Genomic DNA, 20,260 nt, shown 5'->3' with positions numbered 1-20,260 from the left:
TTACATAGCTAATGTATTCGCAACTATGATTGCACTTCATTCGTTGCGGCCAAGCATTTCCATCGGCTTCTACTCGGAGGTTGCCCAAACAGGTGGCGCCACTTCTTGGTCTCACCACCATCATCACGTTAAGCTTCGACAATACAGCAGGATAACGCTAGACACGTAGCACAGTACAGAGAACCATATCGAAGCTTCTCATCTCCCCTGGCCGCAGCATGATACCCTGATCAACACTTTGCGCTGATCATTTGCAGTGTGGTATAAAGTCGAAGCTTTCCTACGAGGATACGCTCACATTCACATTCACTCAACATCAACATCCAAACCACAACTTCAGCCTACAATTCGACGTCGCACTACAAGCTTCATCGATATTAGCCATCGACCAATCTAGCCATCAACATACTACCATCCAATGGCTGCACCCAGCACAACCGCCGCCACCATGCTGACACCGGACCGACACAACCTCACCATCGGTCACTGTCGCGCGCAACGACAGGCACTCTATTCCCACACCGATCTTGGCACACCCACGCTGCTAAAGAAGCGCCCGAAACCCATCATCTTTACCCCACGGGCAAGTGAGGATGAGTGGACGGAAAGTCAAGAAGAACTTGAGCGCTGGGGTATGGGAGTCACCAAGACGACCAAGCCAGGGTCTAGTCAAGTCACAGCACCAAGCCGCTCGCAAGGACGGGGTTTGGAGTACGAGGAAGTAATGGGATTCTGTTAGTGAAAAGGAGGAAGAAGAAGAATGAATAAATGAAGAATGTTGTTAAGATTTCATCATGGCAATCGATTGTTTCTACTATCTCTCTATATCGGCCTCTCTCTTACTACTCTTGGTAACTAGTGCTTCGCTTCTGCTTCGCGCACTGCAATGGCTACAACCAACTCCAGCGCGCTTGCCTCTAGCGCGCTCGCTCTTCCCCAGAAAGACGTCTTACACCCGCCGCCTAGCTACGCCAAGCTCGCTCCTGCTATGCTTGCTAGGCGGCGAAGCCACCTCTCGTCAACACTATTCGTCCCTCCTTGCCTCTGTCGAACGTCCTCGCGCCGCTACATTACCCTGTAGTACCCCCTCACTTGCAGCATCGCCTCGGTGTGGGTACATACTATCAACCCTCAGGCTGCCAAAGTTCCACGCGCTGTTATACGCTCCTGCCTTACTCCCTCACTTGCAGCATCACCTCGGTGTAGGTACATACTATCAACCTTCAGGCTGCCAAAGGTCTACGCGCCGCCACACCCCCCTTAGGAGTGTCTACTATGGCCAAAAGAAAGATCCAACATGACCCATACAAGCAAAAGAGTATGGACGGCTACATCTCGCGCACCGCCCCGCCCCGTCTTACTAAGACTACACCAAAGAGCAAAGAAGTCGCCCCCGCCCAACCACCCAAGCCCATCAATACTCAGCGGAAACGGCGACGAGAAGACGACGACGACACGGATGCGGCGCGGCCCCCCGCACAGGACATCAGGCTTACGAGAAGTGCCAAAAAGCGACTAGATGCAGGGTCAACCAGTCGACATGCAGATGAAGATGATGCACACAGCCTGCACGAGTCCTACATAGCAGGAGCAACAGACGATGATACAGGCAGTGTTTTTGAGTCAGAGAACTACAGCGATCCCGAGGGCGACGAAGAGGACATGTTTCTGAGTTCAGACGACAACGAGGACGAGGCCAGCCAATCTGAGGACGAGGCCGACCAGTCTGACGAGGCCAACCAGTTCGAAGACGAGGCCAACCAGTCCGACGACGATGCCGACATCCACCATGCGGACGATGATGACATGATGGAGACACAGTATTCCCTCGAGATACCGCTACGCGACAAAGACCTCTTTAATGTAGATGTTACCGCCGCCGAGGTTACATCCATGGTGGAAAAGGTTCTACCTGCGCTGTCTTCCAAGAAAATCCAACGGTTTTACAAGACAGTAGCAGAGCACCTTGACAAATCCCCTCCATTGAGCATAGCAGTGCGATCTTGACACCCCACTACCTGGTCGTTAGTCAACCCTGACTTTGATTTACTTTGGAAGCACTCAGTCGACGGCGAGCGCGCTCTAGATCTCGGCGACCCAAGTCTATTACCAAAGTGGCTCAATATGTCGGAACACGGTCTCGTAAAGCCAATCGGCTCGTTCACCGACACCCTACTGCTAATCTCCAGCTGCCCAACAGCATCGGAGGAAGGTAGTGTTCATAACCACTATGGTACTGTGGACGACATAAGCAACGTCTGTATGTGGATGCTATACGCTAAATTTGGGTACCACGTGGCGGACCTACGATCACACGCTGTAATGCACATAGACATTATGGCTCGACGACTCGACCGGAATCTGATACCAGGATCTGATGGAGACAAGCTCTTTCGAATTACACCATTAAACCACTCTGGCACAGTGTCGTATGCTGGTATTGATGAAGTACAATGAATTATTCAAGATTGTTTAGGTAGAGCGGGATATGTGTAGCTACTTTCCAACTAGATTAGATCCAAGGATGTTCACAACAAGTAGGGCTAGTGCGTGATCATCTAGACGATCGGATAAATTTCAGATTTGAAATTCTGTAGTCCCCGCCTCATGCCACCAAATAAGAGGATTCTGGGGAAGATAGCTAACCTCTAATGCGCTGGATAAAGGTTCTGTTGCGACTGCCTTGTGCCAATTAACAAGAAGATGCCAGGGAAGATGGCTAACCTCTCATGCGCTGGCTAAGAGTTCTGTCACAACTGCCTCATGCCATTTACTAAGAAAACGCGGTAAGGATGGTTGGCTCTAATGCGCTAGATAGAGGTCCTTTCGTGACTGCCTCATGACACCCACCGAGAAGACGCGGGGAAGGTGGTTAGCCATCGATAATGCGCTGGGTGTGGGCCCTCTCGCGACTGCCTCATGTCACTCGCTTTTGAACAGCGAGCACACGGTACTCGAGGTTTCTTATATTCAAACCTCTCTTGCTTCAGGCGTTTTCCATCTGTCATTCACGTCCACCAGTGAACGCATTGCATCCTCAAGACCTTAACCGCCTTGCCGCCAACGCGCTCCTATAACAAGAACTTCCCACCCGCCATGCCGCCACCGCGCTCATCCAGCAAAGAGAACTCTCCACCTGCAAAGAGACCTAAGAAGACAGCACTGTCGGCAACAGCTTCAAGAGCACGCAACGCGCCTTTGACAGCACTGTCAGCATCACCGTCACAACTACCTGAACCGCCACCAGAACACCGGACAGTGCGGACTCGACCATCAACAACGTTAACAGGCTCAACGAAAGCAAAACCACCCCATGAGTTTACAGTATTCACCGACAACACCAGAGCGACAGAGCAGATACTAGACGACGCGAATCCCACCACTAGCATCATTGACGAATGCACAGTACCTGATATTGTCGACCGATGCTCGCTAACCGATCACGACTTGTTCGGTGAGCTAACCGCTGACGACATCCGCATTCTAGTAGAACGATTGCTGCCAGACCTTCAAGAAGAGGGTAAGCTCTACTCTACGTACAGCACGTAAGGTGCATGTGTACTAACTTTGCCAGGGATTCAAGAGTTTCTTGCTACAGTCTATGATCACACCTGCAAATCCCCGCCTTTCCTTATACCCCGCCGAGAGCGAGACCCGTCGACCTGGCCACTTACGTATCCCGACATGGACTATGCATGGGGCCAGGCAGTGGAAGGCGAACATGCTATTGAGCTCCCTGAGACAATGGACAATTGGATTGACATGAGTGAGGGCAATCTGGGTAAGTTTTCAACGTGAAGTTGGATAGCCTCCAAGCTAATTACGCTCTCGCAGTTAAACCGACTGGAAGCCTCCTCGATACTCTTCTCATTGTTAGTTCATACCCTACTGCCAAGGAGGACAGCACCGTACATCGATCGTATGGTACCACCCTAGACATTTCGAACGAGTCGATGTTCATGATCTACACCAAGCTTGGACATCACGTATCCTCGATCAGGGACCACGGCGCCCTCCACTTGGACGTATTCCCCAGGCGAGTGAACCGAAACCTTGCGCTCGGTCTAGGGAATATCGTCGACCAGGTCCCGACCAATCTAGGCATGTATTGGAAACTCGTGGTCCGTCAGCTCATTGAGTTGTCGCATTCCAAACTGGCTCTCCTCGTCGGGTCCGCAGGCGTTGCCACGTACGTCGACTATCTCAAACAAAACAACATCCGCCATCAAATATTTGGTCATCGAACAAAAGCGTGCAACGCTACCGGAAAGAGATTCATCACGGAGTAGAACAGGTTGCAGATGGAGAGAGAAGCGCAAAAGAAGAGTGAAGGTGAAACGAAGAGATAAGGGTAAGTTCTCTATGTGCGAGGCATGCGTGAGGCATACACTGACTTCTTAGTGTTAGGATTGTAGACCGAGAAGGTTAAGTCCCTTGGAAAAAGCCATGGTGGTCAAGATTCGGGAACACACGGAGAGTGGTGTGGAGTGAAGTGGAAAGATTTGACAAAGAGGAGAAGCTTGAAATCAATCGAAGGATACATAAATTAAATACAAGACGTGTGCGCTGTGGGAATTACATCAAAGTTGCAGTGTGAAGATGGTGATGTCTTCGTATCGGACTCGGCACGATGCGTGGGCGGGAGATCCGCTAGCGGCGCACTGCTGATTGGTTTCATGCAGGTCCGCTTCAACCCCAGAAATAACTCCCCAAGCCGCGCATCGTGAGCGCCGCTGCCACCAGAGTGCTGCGCCCGTGCTGCTGGCGAGCGCTTCCGATAATCTTTTAATCCTGCAGTATGTAGAGCGCAAGCACGTCTATTATACCAAGGCTCGAAACCTCCGGCACCATGGACACGATAGCAGTGGCCCCCAAGGCGTCGGCGCTGGCGTCGCCCAAGATTGTTAAGAATGCAAAGGGCAACATTGTACCGAGCAGCCAGATGGCGCATATCGCGTATGGATGCGGTAAGCGCTCAGCCATCCAGAATGTCGGAGGAGGCTGCTAACACATGGCAGAGCACATGGGCGAGATGTTTGAGAAGGCGCGCAAGCAGACGCTCCAGCACTACCGAGCCATCCTCCAGAATATTCACGAGAAACCGAGTATAATAGCCCAGACGTACACTGCGCCTGCGGATGCGCGCAATGTAGTGTCGCTGAGGCCGCTGTACCTGTGCCTGCAGTGTCCGAGCATCATGACCGAGGTGGATCGCGATTTGCACTTCGAGACCAAGTCGCACTGTTTCTGTGGGTTCCGACGATGCCGTATACTTGCGAAGGCTAACAGGAAGCAGCTGTGGAGTCACGAGACGGCAACATATACTGTGGCAATTGCCAGGACTTCATCTACGACGAGACGTTGGACGTGCTGAGAGTACAGAAGGGTGTGTGGCGACATGCTCATGCTTGAAGGGAATCAGATTGGCTGACTACAATACAGGCAAGAAGCGAAAGTACGAAGACAACACCACGACCGAAGACCACAAGCTCGTAATCAGCAACTCGACCTTCCTCCCCTGCCGCGCGATAGGCCTGCGTGGGCTCTATAATATGGGCCAGACATGCTTCATGAGCGTCATCCTACAAACCCTCGTCCACAACCCGTTCATACGAAACTTCTATCTTTCCGAAGGTCATAAGCAGACAGAGTGCGAGAGGGACTCATGTGTGAGCTGTGCGCTGGACGAGATGTTTGTCGAATTCCACTCAGCTGAGAAGACAGAGGGCTTTGGCGCCGTCAGCATGCTCATGGGCAGCTGGCTGGCGGGGGAAGCTCTCGCAGGATACCAGCAGCAGGATGCGCACGAGTACATGCAGTTCATACTCAACACGCTGCACCAGGCGAACGGCGGATCGACAGACGACTCGGAAGATTGCAAGTGCGTGGTACATCAGGCCTTCTGCGGGAAGCTCTCAAGTACGGTGACATGCGACAATTGCCGCAATGTGACCACGGCGCAAGACCCGTATATGGACCTTAGTTTGGACGTACGGATACAAGGCAAGAAGCGGAAGATCAAGGAGGAAAAGGGTGAAGAGACACCTCTGGATTTGAGGGACTGTCTCGAACGCTTCACGGTGAAGGAGAAGCTGGGCTCAGCAGAGTACACATGTCGAAATTGCGACAGTCCGCAGAATGCGACCAAGCAGCTGAGCATCAAGAGGTTACCACCGGTTCTCTCCATTCACCTCAAGGTAAGTACCAAGAGCCGTCCGCAGCGTCCCTATACTGACAATTACTCAGCGCTTCGAGCACACAAAATCCGCGTCCTCCAAGATCGAAACCCCCGTTCGCTTCCCAGTCAAACTAGACATATATCCCTACACGACCGCCCACAAAGCCGCCATGCGCGCCGTGAAGACCTCCGGCGCACCGCTCTCGAACCACAACGTCAATAGCCCGGCAAACGCCCTCGTATACGAATTAAGCAGTGTCATCGTGCACAAGGGCAAAATCGACTCTGGACACTACGTCAGTTACAGCAGGGAGGGCAACGACTGGTTCATGTTCGACGATAGCAAGGTAGTGCTGGTCAGCGAGGCAGAGGTCCTTGCTGCAGAGGCCTATCTGCTATTCTACATGGTTGGTGGACTAGAGGTATAAGAGCCTCCTTGGAAGAAGGTGGAGTTCCGGCAGTTTGGTGTACAGTATCTCTGCTCGGGCATGTTACAGGCCCATGAGCTGCATGATTGGCGTTTAGAGGGCACTCCGGCGTTTGTGAGGGCAAGTTGAGACGCCCTCTTTATCTTAGGATTATCTGGCATACGGGCTTCAACATTGTCACTTTCTCAATACATTACAAGTTTTCTTCCACAAACTTCCCCCATTCCTACTACAGAGTAAATCATCCTGACTTTCTTCGAACGCATTGGTGTTCATCATCCCCATTCCCAATCAGGCCGTCCGCCCGATTCATGCTATCACGACCTCTCCACTCGGGAAACTTTGCCGCGGCCAATACCGCCGCACACACACAAACGCGCCGTTTCAACGCACACTTCGTAGGGCAAAAAGCGATCTGAGCAGCACCTATTTTCATCGCAAACAGGTACATCCGGTGGCTTTACACCGCTCATCACATCCTCTTGCAGCAGCACCCCCACTCATGCAATATATCTGCTTTCGTTCAATGATTCATACTCTCGTTGGCTACATATATTAAGGTATCGCTGCCTCGAAGGCTATCATATGACTTTATTCTCTTTTTTACTTTATGTACTAATTGAACGGCGACTTCGCCTTTGTCGAACTCGAAGAAATATTGCTCCTTGAGCTGGAATCCTCAAACATGGTTTCGATCTGGGTATTAACCGTTATCCCTTTCCCGCTCACAAACTGCTCGACGCCGCCTATTTGATCCGATGGCGGATCTGTGAAGAGCGAGTCTTCTGATCCGTTTGCTCGGTTCCGCGTATCGTGTGTGGAGTGCAGACCGCCGGAGATCTGATTCGAAGCCGTCAGGCGGTTTCCGCTTGCTTTTCGTCGCGCGGACGAGAGTTCGTAGTGGCGGCCGTAGCTGTTGGCGGAGTCTTTGGTGGTGTTGTTTGTGCCGAGGATCATGGAGCGGAGCGCGGGGAGGCAGGTGGCGATTATGGCGATGGCGGTTTCGATCATGGAGACGGTGCAGGTTAGCATCGTTTCGTTCCTGTGCGAGTAGTAGGCTCGAACGACTGGCAATATGTTAGTCTGATTCTAGTTCATCTCGAATCTGATGGGGACGTACTGCTGGCAATTACGACGAAGAAACCCAGAGCGAAGATTCCGGCTACACCGAGCTTTTGCTTCAGCTTCATCTGCAGCCTGGAAACCATGGTGATGGGCAGGCAGATGATGAACACGTCGGTTGCGATGTTGAAGCAAATGGTGATCCAGTAGTTGATCTCGGCGGCTTTGGGACTGCATTGATCTGCGCATGGTCAGTCTCCACCGTTCGCATGCATGTGGGTCAGGGTTTGCTTTTTGCTCACAGGCTGGGTTATTCGACCATCGCTTGTCGTGGGGGAAGCACTGAAAGATGATGTCGAAAAAGATGACGAGATAGGTGGCAGCTAATCCGGCAAGCGTGAAGTTATACACAAGGACCAGTCGTGAACCTGGAGCAGCCAGGCTCTTGTAAAAGAAGACCAGGGCAAACTTGATCGCCCATAGTGAGGAAACGTAGAGTGTCGATCCGGGGATGATCATCTGCATTATGCCCTTGAAGTTTTCCGGGGTTATAGACGCCATGTCGCCCAGCCCAAGGTTCCACATGTGCTGTTGGATGATGAGGTCCCCGATCAGACATGTCAGAGAGAGTAGGATCAGATAGTCGTCAATTCCGAGGTTGCCCAGTCTCGACCATCGCGCATACATGCGTAGCGCGACAAAAGGCACCGTGGCTACGGTACAGATATACCATGACACCTGTCAACTGAATCAGCACTGCACAAGCATACGATGCATGCAGGAAGAGGAGGACTTACCACCTGCCCGAGCTCACTGTCGGCCATGTTGCTTTGCTTGTGTGGCCGTCACCGAGGAAAAGGCCGTGAGGAGTTCGAGCCTGCTCGCTCCACTCTAGTTGGAGATCCAAGAACAGTGTGTGGAGAGCGTGACGAGGGTGAGTAGAACGTCGATTGACAGCGGGGCTGCCGCAACAAGTACCATTTTTCTCTACTCCACGGGCAAACGACCCCCTAAAGTAACTTTACAGGATGTTGCGGGTTGTGCAACTAGTATGCCGTCCCGTAGCGTTGTGGCATGATAGCATCAGGGGACCTCCCAAAGCCCAACCAACCGTAAGCTGGCAAGCATCTGAGAGGTCTCGGCCGCTAGAGTCGGTAGCCAAAATTGAGCTGCGAAACCCTTCTACGGCCGCTACTGAGTGGCAACGATTTCATGCGTTAGAGCAGGTTCAGCTACGCTGCTTGGAAGAATCTGACTCGAGACGACAAAACTACATGTATAGCATCGTGTCCGCCGAACGGGGCAGTGGGAAGTGAACGCCACTGCTCGCATGTGAAGAGACTACCGAGTAATGGATGGCAAAAAATCGTCGTTGGCCTCGGGGTCATGGGTGCGAGGGTGAGAAGGGTTGTGCTCAGATCCGTATCGAGGTTCCATGGTTCGGTCCGATGAGGATGCAAGCATCCTAGCTCGCATGGCGACGAACGACAGGGAGCGCCGGTCTGGAAGGCGAGAACTAGACACATGGCGCACGAGGCCGACAGGTTCTACCTTGGTACCGTCACCTTCTAGCGCTTTTGGTGTCTCAGCCGGGCTTCTAGCATGGATGCCGCACGGTAGCTGCGATTGGTTCGACTCGCTTAGCTTTCCAATTTTGCGGTCCCTGAATCTGATCGGACCTCGGATCCTGCGGAATCTGCAGAGACGGAGATGAAAATGCCCTATTTTCCCTCGCGGCTCCTTCAGGCTCCACGCCGGGCAATCTTCGGCAGTTGGACGTTACATGGTGTTGCTGTGCTGTTGGCGGCGAGAACTCGTTCCAGCTGGTGGCAGCCCGCCAAAGTGGTGCCCTATATAGCCATGTGTAAGCCCAAACACGATCTACAGCCTCCCGCCAAACTCTATCTCTTACCCAACATCGTGTTTCCCTGTCTTGCATCATGAAGGTTCCCTCGGCTCTGATTGGCTTGCAAAGCCTCTCGCTAGGCGTTTTCCTCGGACAGGTGGCCGCCACGCCGCTACCTCCGAAACCTTCAAGAGCAACCGTCGCGGATGGAACGGCGGCTCTCGATCAGGGAACTGTGAAGGGTTTCACTGATGACTATGGAAACTCTGTTTTCCTCGGCATTCCATTTGCGCAGACAACTGGGGAACAAAACCGGTATGTAATGGCGGTCCTGCATCGCCTCCGGTTTACTGATCATTGTGTAGATGGAAGGCTCCTAAGGACGTCAAGAAGCTGAAGAGGGGCGAAGTGCTCGATGCCACAAAGTATGGTGCGACATGTCCACAGGCCATTACCGGTACAACATACTCCCAGCAAGATGAAGATTGCTTGAACCTCAACATCTGGGCGCCATCTTCGAACAGTAAGCTGCCACGGGCGCCGCCGATGCCTCATAAACCAAATGGACCTCACCATCCACCAGGCCCTCCATCAGGCCCTCCAGGTCCACCGGGTGCCCCACCAGGCTTGGACGCACCCGGCGGTCTTCCAGTATTCGTCTACATGTACGTGATTTTCTTGTACGAACTGTATGTGGAGCATCTACTGATTAAATAAAAAGGTACGGCGGCGCAATGGTGACTGGCTCAAGCAGCAATCCAGCCTACGTCGGAGAAAATTTCGCTCGCAAGGGAGTTGTCTTCGTTAGCTTCAATACTCGCGAGAGCCTTTGGGCATACCCCAACTCTGCCGAGCTTGTCGATGGAGAGGAGTCGCAGAACTTTGGCATCCTCGATGTCGACAAGGCTTTGCAATGGGTCTTCGATAACATTGCCCAGTTTGGCGGTGATCCCAACCGTGTCGTGTTCGGAGGTCATTCATCTGGCTCTGTTCAGGTTGACCACTACCTCTGGAACCACCCCAACACACCACTCGTCGGGGCCGTTCAGATGGCTGCCAACGCAAAGTCTGGTCCTGCCGTCGGTCCTACCAACCAAGCGCTCGACCTCGTTGCCAAAGAGGTTGGCTGCGCAACTGGTGCAGGACAGCTCGAGTGCCTGCGCAAGGTGGACATGTACGCCTTCCAAACCGAGGCCTTCAATGCCACCTTGAACACGTACTTCACGCCTGTCGTAGACGAGAAGACACGCTACCAAGACTATGCTGCGCGGTTCGCTGCTGGCAACTACGCTTCCCATGTACCCCTCCTGACGGGTAACTCCGACAAAGAGGGTGCCCTCTTCGGTCTGGTGTATGGTAGCGAGAACACAGACTTTTCGGCGTGGCTCAAGACCTTCGATGCTGACGTCGCCGAGATTCCAAACAACATCATCGAGGCCGCGTACGACATCGCCGACTATTCCAGTGTCTCGGAAATGAGCGGCGCTCAGTACGGTGATGCGCGTTTCTTCTGCCCTGTTGATCACTTCATCGACTTGCGCAGCGAGACCCAAGATACTTGGTCATACCGCTTCCTCGGCAACTACTCCAACCTTTTGCCTCTGCCCGTCGACTACCCAACGCACGGCGCAGAGATTCCCTTCTTCTTCGGAGGCAACGGTGCCTTTGCTGGTGTTGAGGGAGTGACTGCCGAAGAGCAGGCGCTTGCCGACTTCCAGAACGACTGGTTCGTCGAGTTCATCAAGAACCCCGCCGCTGGTCCTGGATGGGAAAAGGCCACTCCTCGCAGCGGCCCGATTGCGAAGCTTGGTGTGCCTGGAAACGAGCTTACCGTTGAAATTGGCAACACTGCCGATTACAATGGCAGATGTCAAAAGGTATACAACCCATATCTGCCAAAGTATCCTGTCATTCAGAGCGTACTCTCTGGTGTCATGGACATGGTAGAGGGCATTATCGGGAACTAGAATAACGAACAAATAATCAATCGGAAGGCCATCATGATACCTTGGTAGCTTCCGTAGTTAATCCTAATGTAAACACATTAACAGCGATCGTCCCACTTCAGGAAGTTCTCTCCACTATGGTGATGGACCAATCGCATTTCCAGAGGTCGCGCCTTGGGTCGAAAAGAAAACACGTGATCCCGAGGATTGATCCTGAAACTGAGCTCAGAATCTGTAGGGTTCTCTGGCGATGAAACTGGTGTTGTCGCTGATGCGGAAAGAGTCATGCGAAGGGTTGGCAACCTTGGAGTCGGGTCGTGCTGATGAGATCGTGGAATGCATCAGCAAAGTAGCGGACATGGTCGACTTGTGGTCGGCGACGTTGCTCTCGGCGACACTGCGGTGCGGTGGTTGCGCAGGACACGCCTCTGGGGAAATCCGCGTCCTTGCAGGACATGCCATCTCGATAAAATCGCATCTCGAAGTTTGAGATGTCGAATTGCGGCTGCTGGGGAGGGCTTTCTAGACCCCGATACATCGGAAAGCACCCGTCTTGGCGAGACCCAGCAGGCCCCTCTCCCTGCTCCGCTAAAGGAAGGAGGATACGACAGAAGGATTGCAGGCGAGGCTCGCAACACGGCTTTGCAGCTCGAAGTGTTTAGCAAAGTAAAATTCGCATGTGGGACTGCTCAACACAAAGTGCGAGGCTGAGTCTGGGTTGCTGGTGGTCGCCTAGGTACCAATTCGTCGCGTGGCAGGTGCGACGACACGCCTCGTGGAACTTGAGCAACGTCTTGTCTTTCCCCACGATAGACCCTGGAAACCTCTCGTCTTCCTCTCACAAGTCCACGCCGTCGCACGCGTTTCCACCAAGCTCAAGCCCCAATGTTCCATACTAGGCGGACCCGAGTTTCGCAATTAGCCAGACTGGGGCTGATTGGACCAAGGCTGACGTTTTCTCGCTCGCCCCATCCCGGCTTGGCCCCCAAGCGGGTCTCATCCACAGCGCCCCTTTTCTCAGGGCTCTTGAGATGCAATTGACACGACATGAACGGAAGCAATGTATGGTCATCAAGAGTCAAATAGAGCGGTATCTGAGAACTGTGTGGCGTACGTCAAAGTCAACTGCTGTCGGCTTCATACAAGAAATTTACCATGGAGTTTACAGGGGATGAGACGATCTACATAAGGCCTCCCCTTGGCACACGGGGGCCTAAAGCTGTCACGCACCCGTCTACAAGGGCGGTATGCCTCATGGCGCGCGATGCGTGTACTGCAAGGCTGCGCCTCTCCATCCCCCCGCTGTGACTAGATGCGCATGTCGAAATTGATGCATCGGTGAGCCCATGTGGCTGAATTACATACAAGCGTTCCAACCGCTGCTCGGGTCTGGACCTGGGCCTGTTGTCGCATGCCAATATTGACATGAAAAGGATCCTTTTGTCTCTGAAAGACTTTTAACGTTGATCTTGTCAGGCCATGACCGCAGACTAACCTTACTGTCCCTGCCTGTCGGTACTCCACAGCCTTCTACCTTTTACTCAGGTCCACCAGGCCCGTTTAAGCTGGCCCACACCCCCGTTATCACACGTCTTGCCTGCAGCATACGACTCTTTATAGACTCGCTTCCACCCATGGCCTGCACGTCGATCAGGCGTCCGAGCAAGGTTTTGGTGCAAATCACGATCGAACTCGGTCTCCCTCTGCACTTCCTTCACACCACACCCGGTTTCGAATCAACGCCACTATGACCGCGCGTGGCCGTCTCGAACGCATCGATGAAGACCAGGAGTCTCCCTTCCAACGCCGGACCGTATGCGACCGACTCCAGGACTATCGCCAGCTTGGCTGGCTGGCATGCGCTACGACCTCGCTGCTCACCACACGGCATCTGTTGATTGAAAGAAATCTGCACTATCCCTTGCAACTGTACATTACCCAGATCGCGGCTACGGCCCTAGTCGCTTTCCTTTTCCATCCATGGAGACCGAGCGCTCAACATGCCAGCGAGCAAGACCAACGTAGGAAGCGACCAGTTCAAGGTGGACTGTTATTGGCCGCTTCGAATCTCCTGCAAGCGGTATCTGCATTCTGCATAGTGCAAGCAGTCCTGCATACTTCGAATCTACCGCTGCTATGTATGATCACGGTATGTTCTCTAGAGCAAGCTTGACATGCGCTCCGCTGACCATTGCAGACCATAGCCTTCTTCGCTGAAGGTGTAGTTCTCTATGTGTTCAACTACACACCTCGCTCAAACGCAGAAACCCTGTCTTTGAGCTTGCTTGCCATAGCTTGTGCCGGTGTCCTGTTCATGGAATACCGACTAATGGTACCAAGCTTGATCGCATCGATCTTGGCAATGCTCCTCCTTGGTGCAGCAAGTGCATTGAAGAAGCTTGCTGCTAGACAATATCCGGGAGAATATGCTACCCGAAGCATGAACGCAATGTTGCTCGTTGTTATGGGCGGTCTGCTTGCATTGTTCTGTCTTGTCAGCAACTTCCCGGGCGAGCACTGGGACTCATTCGACACAAGCAGCCTGCCTCTCCGCGGTCTGAATGCCTTCTCGACAGCAGCGGCATTGCTGAGTGGGGGCTCGATACTCTTCCCAATGGATATGCAGTCAGGAGGCCAACTACCCGGAAGCAGCTTTGCCGCAACACAACGCGTCCGCAGCGCCACGACAATTCTAGCCATGGCAGCTATCACCGGCTCTTTCACCGTTCTGTCAACGCGCCGATCCTACACCAGCTTTTACCAACTATCATGCTTTTTCCTCGCCATCATGTGTGCCTGCGGAAAAGACATCTACGACACGGTTTGGAAACAGTCCAGTCGTCACGATGGCTCCGGCGGAAGTTACGATCTCGTCTCACGCTCCCCGAATGCACCGATCGATGACGAAGAGGATTTTGGTACCAAAGCACAACGAGCATCACGGCCACGATCGCAGGGCAGCAGTGCTCGCTCTTCTTTGGTCAGCTTGGTCTTGATCGTGCTGTGGACAGCATTCGTGAGCTTGAACTTTGGACAGCGACAATACCCTCGGGAAGAGCCGCACCTGGATCTACAATACGAACCCATTGGGCCCTTGGAAGTTGTGATCAGCATGTATAAAGAGCGCACTGAGGATGTTGCTGCGCTCATCAAGAAGTTGGAGAGCATGCCACAAATGACAGAGGCTCTTGTCACGATTTACTTGAAGGATGGCGAAGCAGACGAAAGAAAGGTCAAAGCGGAAACGAACGCGCACGAAGTCATCAAGCTACCAAACATAGGACGCGAAGCCGAAACTTACCTGAACCACATCGTCAACCGCTGGGACAGCCTCGCGGAACGAACGATTTTCCTCCAAGCCGACGTTCACAACCCACGAGAATTCTACCCATTCTTCGAACGATATTTCCGGGCGAACCAAACAGGCTTCCTTAACCTGGGCTGGGCGGGGATATTATGCAATGGCGACGACTGTGGGGACAAGCGCGGCTGGCGTGATGAGACATCGCTGTTCGCGGACGTACAATCCCGAATCGACGGATCCACTCGTGAGAACGTGCTGCTCAGCTACAAAGGCCAGTTCGTTGTCACTGCTGCGCGCATTCGCGGTATCGACAAGTCCATCTACGACGACTTGTGGCAGCTCTTTGTCGACGAGCACAGCTGGGCACACCAAGAGCCCTACCTTCAAGAACGACCCGATTCGATGAGCCAACCCTGGTTCGGATACACAATGGAGAGGATATGGAATGTACTGTTTCAGTGCTCAGACATGGATGTTGCATGGCGATGCCCGACTCTGTTGAGCGGGTGGAGACCTGGTGGTAGCATTGCCGACTGCCAGTGCTTTGATTCAGAATCGGCTGAGTAGGTGGAGAAGCATGCGTAGCGTCTGAGCATTTTTTGTTTGTTTGTTGTGATACCCCTAGACGTCGAAAGGCGCAACGCGATGACGCGAATTTCGGTCGCTTGTTGTTAAATATAGATGACGCGCAATAAGGCGGAATAATAATAGTTTCCTCAGATTCAGTGCGCACAACCTGGGAACGATCATGGTTCCCGTCAGAATGCCATACACGCGAGCATGCTTTTTCCTGCCGAGCGGAACAGCATGGCCGTGGAGCCCGCGGACGACCGTGCCACGCAAAAAATGTCATCCCAAAGCGTTTGAGGTCTTCATGCATCCAAGGGCTGCGAATGCAGGAGGTTCGAAGCGCCAAGCTGAAACACTCTGTGCCGGCCAGATCTCGCGTTCCCGTTTGACACGTGATACAGACACCCCACTTTCAATGCTCGCACGGGTGCCGCAATCGATCCTTGCGCACAGGCGAGCCACCACTCACACATGACTCGGCCGCATTGCACAGCCATGGCGTCGCAGATACTCTCCTTTCTCTCGAAACGTTCCATAAGATCACTCGCGGCGACGTTTTGTACCTAGCCGACCAACTTCCCATGCTCACACAGGGACATTGCCCGTCTTCGAGCTCTGGAAAGCCTGCGGCGAACCCCGTATATCGAACCCTCTAATACTCCGGGATACCAACCTGCAACTACTATCACATCTTCGGGAACTAAACGACAGCGTTCCTTCCACTTGGAACTAACGGACCCTGCATACGCCATGGCGACCATACAGCAGCGATCGAGCAATAAGCTCTCAGTCTCTTCGAACAGAAGCTCTGATGGTCTCTACAAGCATCGTCAAAGCATGCTCTTCCGGGAACTGGAAATTCTGCTCGAACTCACACCGAGCACTTTCAGCTCACCACTTCTGGCCCTTCCAAGAGAGATCCGCGACCAAATATTTAACTATGTGTTACCTGATCCCACAAGGATTCGTCCGGAACTTCACACTTGCCTCTGGGGTGCTGAGATGTCCAACGGAGAACCCTGGAGACACGACATCTTTGGATATGGATCCTCCGTAGCCAAAGCATCACGACTACGGCCTGAGCTTCTCTTGATCAACAAACAAATCCGGGACGAGCTGCTGCACAACTACTTTCGCCGCAGCAAGATCACTCTACATGCTGAACTACGGAATACGCGGACGAACAACGACTATTTCGAGTTCTCGCAGCACATCCTGCAACTGCCCATGTTGAAGCATGTAACACATATACGCTTCTACGTTGAATGGAACTACACGACGCTGAAAAACGGAGGGAGGGATCGGATGATGAAAGACCAGACACGCATGACGAAGAATCTCCTTGCTTCCATGGACAAGATCGCCCTGTCACTCCAGTGCATCGAGACGATCGAGCTATCAGTACTCTTCTTCTGGAAATTTCGGAGCGGGAAAATGTACAGTCTTTCCATGCAGGACCTCTTTGACCTCGAGGACGTGTTCAAGCGCTGCGCAGAGCTGCCCTGGCTTGGTTTACTCGGCGAAAATGACGTGCCTGGAAAGAAGAAGACGACTACTTCTACCTACCTCAGCCCGACTTCGGCAACGACGAACTCTTCGGCGGGTGTGGGCTACAAGATGTCGACGGAGAAGAAGGGTACAGAACAGAGTGGAGGCATGGAAGTTTGCATCAGCCGTGATCTGGAAGATGCGATGGAGGAGAGGAGAAAGAGTAGTGTTGACTTTTTCGGCAACTACGAAGTCACGGAGCCTTTGCCTCAGCCTTGTTATCGGCATGGTGCCATGATATGAGGTGAAGGCCTCATAGGAGTATTTTGTTTCATGAAAGGAAGATTGTTGGCCTTCGGTCGAAGAATACCAGACTTTGCCAAACGACGGCACTTCTAGCACACGAGTCCTGGTCTTACAGCACCTGCTTCGCATGCAGTACCACGATCTGATTATCAACGCTACCACAACGCGAAAAACAACGTCACCTACAATACCAGATTTGGTGCAATAACCGTTGGTATGCGCAGCGCTTGTACGACGTTCTCAGCACACAAGCTGGTCGGGATGGTTTAGTTTTCACGAATGCGAGAGCATGATGGGCTTGGTTCCACAAGCTCTCCACCGTATGGTGAGCAGTGAGTAGGGACTGAGGTCACGAATCCGCCAGTAAGGGCAGTAGCACGACCTTGGCCATGCTAGACCCACCAGAGGGGTATCACATCCCGAGTTGTGGCGCGCAATCTACACTAGGCCATGGGGCTCGGCCGAGGCCACTCAATTTGTTGCTAAGCAAACGCGGGGAAGATGGGGAGGGACGGAATTTGGCAAAGATATCGATTTGAGACTGCTGAATTTGAGCTGGAGTAACAATCGCATGATTGTTGTGACAACACCGTGTTCTGATGCCTCTGTTGTTCTTCTCAGTGATACCCTCGAAGAAGCAAGGTGCAAAGTTGTGAGTGGAGATGACGCACTATCTCGGTTAGGCCTCACGGTAGTCTTCCGCGTCTCGATGCCCCATTACTGTGCTCATGAACGACACTGTCCACAGTCATACTGCAGTGGAGTAAGCGGTCAATATTCAGTAGAGTCATGTTTTCCTTGGTATGACATAGAGTTTATTCGAAGCGCTGCACCTGTGTTGGACCCTTGCTGCGTTGCACCCAACGGAATTAACGCTCAAAGATCTTCACCGAGCAAGCCACAGAACATGCGGCAAGCAGGTAGCCGCAACCGATGACACCTCTCACTACGGCTAGCTGCATTTCACGCGTTCTTACTTAACGTTGGCCTCCGTAGCTGCCATCCATGGCGCTGTTGTATTCTATCCTTCCCCGGATTCAAGCCATTCGAGGCAGCCCGTTATCCCCGGACACCCATGTGGACGAGATCTCCACATGCCAACATTATTAGCTTGACAGCGTTCGCTTCGCTGTTTCCGACAGATACGTTATAATTGCTTTGTGCAACAGAGTGACGCACGACTCAGCGGTGACGCATAACATATAGCGAATTCGTTACCCTCTGAGCTCATACAATCTCTACGAGCCACCAACATGACGCAGCCAGAACCACCAGGATTGTATCGCCATCCGACAAGAAGCGAAATCATCGACCTCGCCGCAGCAGAAGGCCATGATGCCGATATCCCAAGCAACCTCGGCTCTATACACCAAGTGCCTAGTCATACATCGGAAAGACGGCACTCATTAGACGAGAAGAAGGGTGAATACACAACTGGCGAAAGAGATGTTGAAAAGGGAAACGACACAGGCTCAATCTCCACTGCAGAGCAGCCCGATGCAGAAGAGGAACCCGAACGCGATGCGAATGTTGTCGACTTTGACGGTCCTAACGACCCAGAGAACCCAATGAACTGGAAAGCTTCAAAGAAATGGGGCATGGTCGCGCTCATATCGGCGATTACGTTCCTAACGCCTCTTGCGAGTTCGCAATTCGCACCCGGTGTGCCGGAGGTTATGCGCGACTTCAACTCGACGAGTGATCTGCTTGAAGGCTTCATGGTCAGCGTGTACGTTCTTGGCTTCGCTTTTGGGCCATTGATTATCGCACCGCTTTCGGAGATGTATGGTCGATTGCCGTTGTACCATAGCTGCAATTTTCTGTTCATTGTCTTCACAATTGCAGCGGCTGTGGCGAACAACATGGCGCAGTTTGTTGTGTTCCGATTTCTCATGGGCTGCTTTGGAGGAGCGCCCATGGTACTTGGTGGAGGAACTATCGCGGATTTGATCCCAAGAGAGCAGCGTGGTACTGCCATGGCCGTCTGGATGATGGGTTAGTAATATCCATGTACGAACTGTATGTGAGACAGACACTGACTTCGTACACTCATCTTTAGGTCCAACGGTAGGGCCTTGTGTCGGTCCAATCATCGGTGGCTTTTTGACTGTAGCGAAAGGCTGGCGATGGAACTTTTGGTTCGTCGCTATAGTTGGTGGAGCATTCTTTATCATGTCACTTATCCTGATGAGCGAGACATCTGGCATCATCATTCTACAACGGAAGGTCAACCGTCTCAAGGCCGAGACGGGGAACACGAAACTACGATCTAAGCTAGACAGTGGCCTCACTCCACGCCAGCTCTTCAAATTTTCGATCATCCGACCAGCCAAGATGTTGTTCCGCTCAACCATCTGCTTCGCCATCTCGCTCTACATTGCGATCACATACGCCTATCTCTACATTCTGTTCACCACATTCACTGCGGTGTTCAAGGGCCAATATGGCTGGCATGGCGGCATAACTGGTCTCTCGTTTCTGGGACTCGGCATTGGCTCCCTCATCGGACAATTCACCTACATCCACTATGGCAACAAAGTGGTACACAAGCACATGGCGCGCGGCGACTTCCGCCCTGAACACCGGCTGAAAATGATGTGCATCGGCGGCTTCTTCATTCCTTGCGGTCTCTTTATCTACGGCTGGAGCGTGCAATACCAGACGCACTTCATGGTGCCTATCGTAGCAACAGGCATCATCGGGTTTGGTCTGCTGATGACGTTTATGCCTGCGACTACGTACTTGGTCGACGTGTTTACTGTCCATGCGGCCAGTGCCATGGCGGCGAGTACAGTGTTGCGCAGTGTTGCAGCAGCCTTTATCCCACTGAGTAGTCAGACGATGTATGCGCAAATGGGCTACGGTTGGGGTAACACTATGCTGGGGTTCATCGCTACGTTACTGATCCCGATACCGTTCTTGTTCATCAGGTACGGAGAGAAGATCCGAGCTAGAAGTACTGTTAAACTATAAACACATGCGATGGACTACCCAGGTATGGACTTAGATAGACTCATATACAATAGCAAACCAAATTCTATGCCTTGGTCTTGACAAAGGGCTGCGATTCGGTCATGATCCACGACTCCCGCTACCTGACTCGTATAGGCTATATGCAGCCTCGGTGTGTAC

General features: G+C 52.7%; 8 protein-coding genes across 8 annotated transcripts; 7 read left to right on the top strand and 1 right to left on the bottom strand.

Moving 5' to 3' along the window:
• Window positions 1–448: 448 nt before the first annotated feature.
• J4E86_003103 (uncharacterized protein) lies at window positions 449–2,007 on the top strand (the record flags this gene model as incomplete). Its single annotated transcript, XM_051443659.1, has 2 exons — window positions 449–721; window positions 1,228–2,007. The coding sequence occupies 2 exons, from the start codon at window positions 449–451 to the stop codon at window positions 2,005–2,007; spliced, it is 1,053 nt and encodes a 350-aa protein (XP_051305154.1).
• Window positions 2,008–3,684: 1,677 nt separating this feature from the next.
• J4E86_003102 (uncharacterized protein) lies at window positions 3,685–4,289 on the top strand (the record flags this gene model as incomplete). Its single annotated transcript, XM_051443658.1, has 2 exons — window positions 3,685–3,781; window positions 3,835–4,289. The coding sequence occupies 2 exons, from the start codon at window positions 3,685–3,687 to the stop codon at window positions 4,287–4,289; spliced, it is 552 nt and encodes a 183-aa protein (XP_051305153.1).
• Window positions 4,290–4,849: 560 nt separating this feature from the next.
• J4E86_003101 (uncharacterized protein) lies at window positions 4,850–6,606 on the top strand (the record flags this gene model as incomplete). Its single annotated transcript, XM_051443657.1, has 5 exons — window positions 4,850–4,967; window positions 5,019–5,249; window positions 5,297–5,386; window positions 5,443–6,197; window positions 6,247–6,606. The coding sequence occupies 5 exons, from the start codon at window positions 4,850–4,852 to the stop codon at window positions 6,604–6,606; spliced, it is 1,554 nt and encodes a 517-aa protein (XP_051305152.1).
• A 615-nt stretch (window positions 6,607–7,221) lies between these two features.
• On the bottom strand, window positions 7,222–8,492 carry J4E86_003100 (uncharacterized protein; the record flags this gene model as incomplete). The annotated part of the gene is made up of 4 exons (XM_051443656.1): window positions 7,222–7,673; window positions 7,727–7,909; window positions 7,971–8,406; window positions 8,466–8,492. The coding sequence occupies 4 exons, from the start codon at window positions 8,490–8,492 to the stop codon at window positions 7,222–7,224; spliced, it is 1,098 nt and encodes a 365-aa protein (XP_051305151.1).
• Window positions 8,493–9,608: 1,116 nt separating this feature from the next.
• On the top strand, window positions 9,609–11,481 carry J4E86_003099 (uncharacterized protein; the record flags this gene model as incomplete). Its single annotated transcript, XM_051443655.1, has 3 exons — window positions 9,609–9,829; window positions 9,880–10,179; window positions 10,236–11,481. 3 exons carry the CDS (start codon window positions 9,609–9,611, stop codon window positions 11,479–11,481), a joined length of 1,767 nt encoding a protein of 588 aa, XP_051305150.1.
• A 1,726-nt stretch (window positions 11,482–13,207) lies between these two features.
• J4E86_003098 (uncharacterized protein) lies at window positions 13,208–15,331 on the top strand (the record flags this gene model as incomplete). The annotated part of the gene is made up of 2 exons (XM_051443654.1): window positions 13,208–13,540; window positions 13,658–15,331. The coding sequence occupies 2 exons, from the start codon at window positions 13,208–13,210 to the stop codon at window positions 15,329–15,331; spliced, it is 2,007 nt and encodes a 668-aa protein (XP_051305149.1).
• A 753-nt stretch (window positions 15,332–16,084) lies between these two features.
• Window positions 16,085–17,125, top strand: J4E86_003097 (uncharacterized protein; the record flags this gene model as incomplete). The annotated part of the gene is made up of 1 exon (XM_051443653.1): window positions 16,085–17,125. One exon carries the CDS (start codon window positions 16,085–16,087, stop codon window positions 17,123–17,125), a length of 1,041 nt encoding a protein of 346 aa, XP_051305148.1.
• Window positions 17,126–18,381: 1,256 nt separating this feature from the next.
• On the top strand, window positions 18,382–20,101 carry J4E86_003096 (uncharacterized protein; the record flags this gene model as incomplete). Its single annotated transcript, XM_051443652.1, has 2 exons — window positions 18,382–19,123; window positions 19,188–20,101. 2 exons carry the CDS (start codon window positions 18,382–18,384, stop codon window positions 20,099–20,101), a joined length of 1,656 nt encoding a protein of 551 aa, XP_051305147.1.
• Between the last annotated feature and the right edge of the window lie 159 nt (window positions 20,102–20,260).

The sequence above is a fragment of the Alternaria arbusti genome (assembly GCF_024043155.1).
Source record: "Alternaria arbusti strain BMP 1465 chromosome Unknown scaffold_3, whole genome shotgun sequence".
Classification (NCBI taxonomy): Eukaryota; Fungi; Ascomycota; class Dothideomycetes; order Pleosporales; family Pleosporaceae; genus Alternaria; species Alternaria arbusti.
Note: the sequence above shows the minus strand (reverse complement) of the source record. Positions and strands in the feature narration are given on the sequence as shown.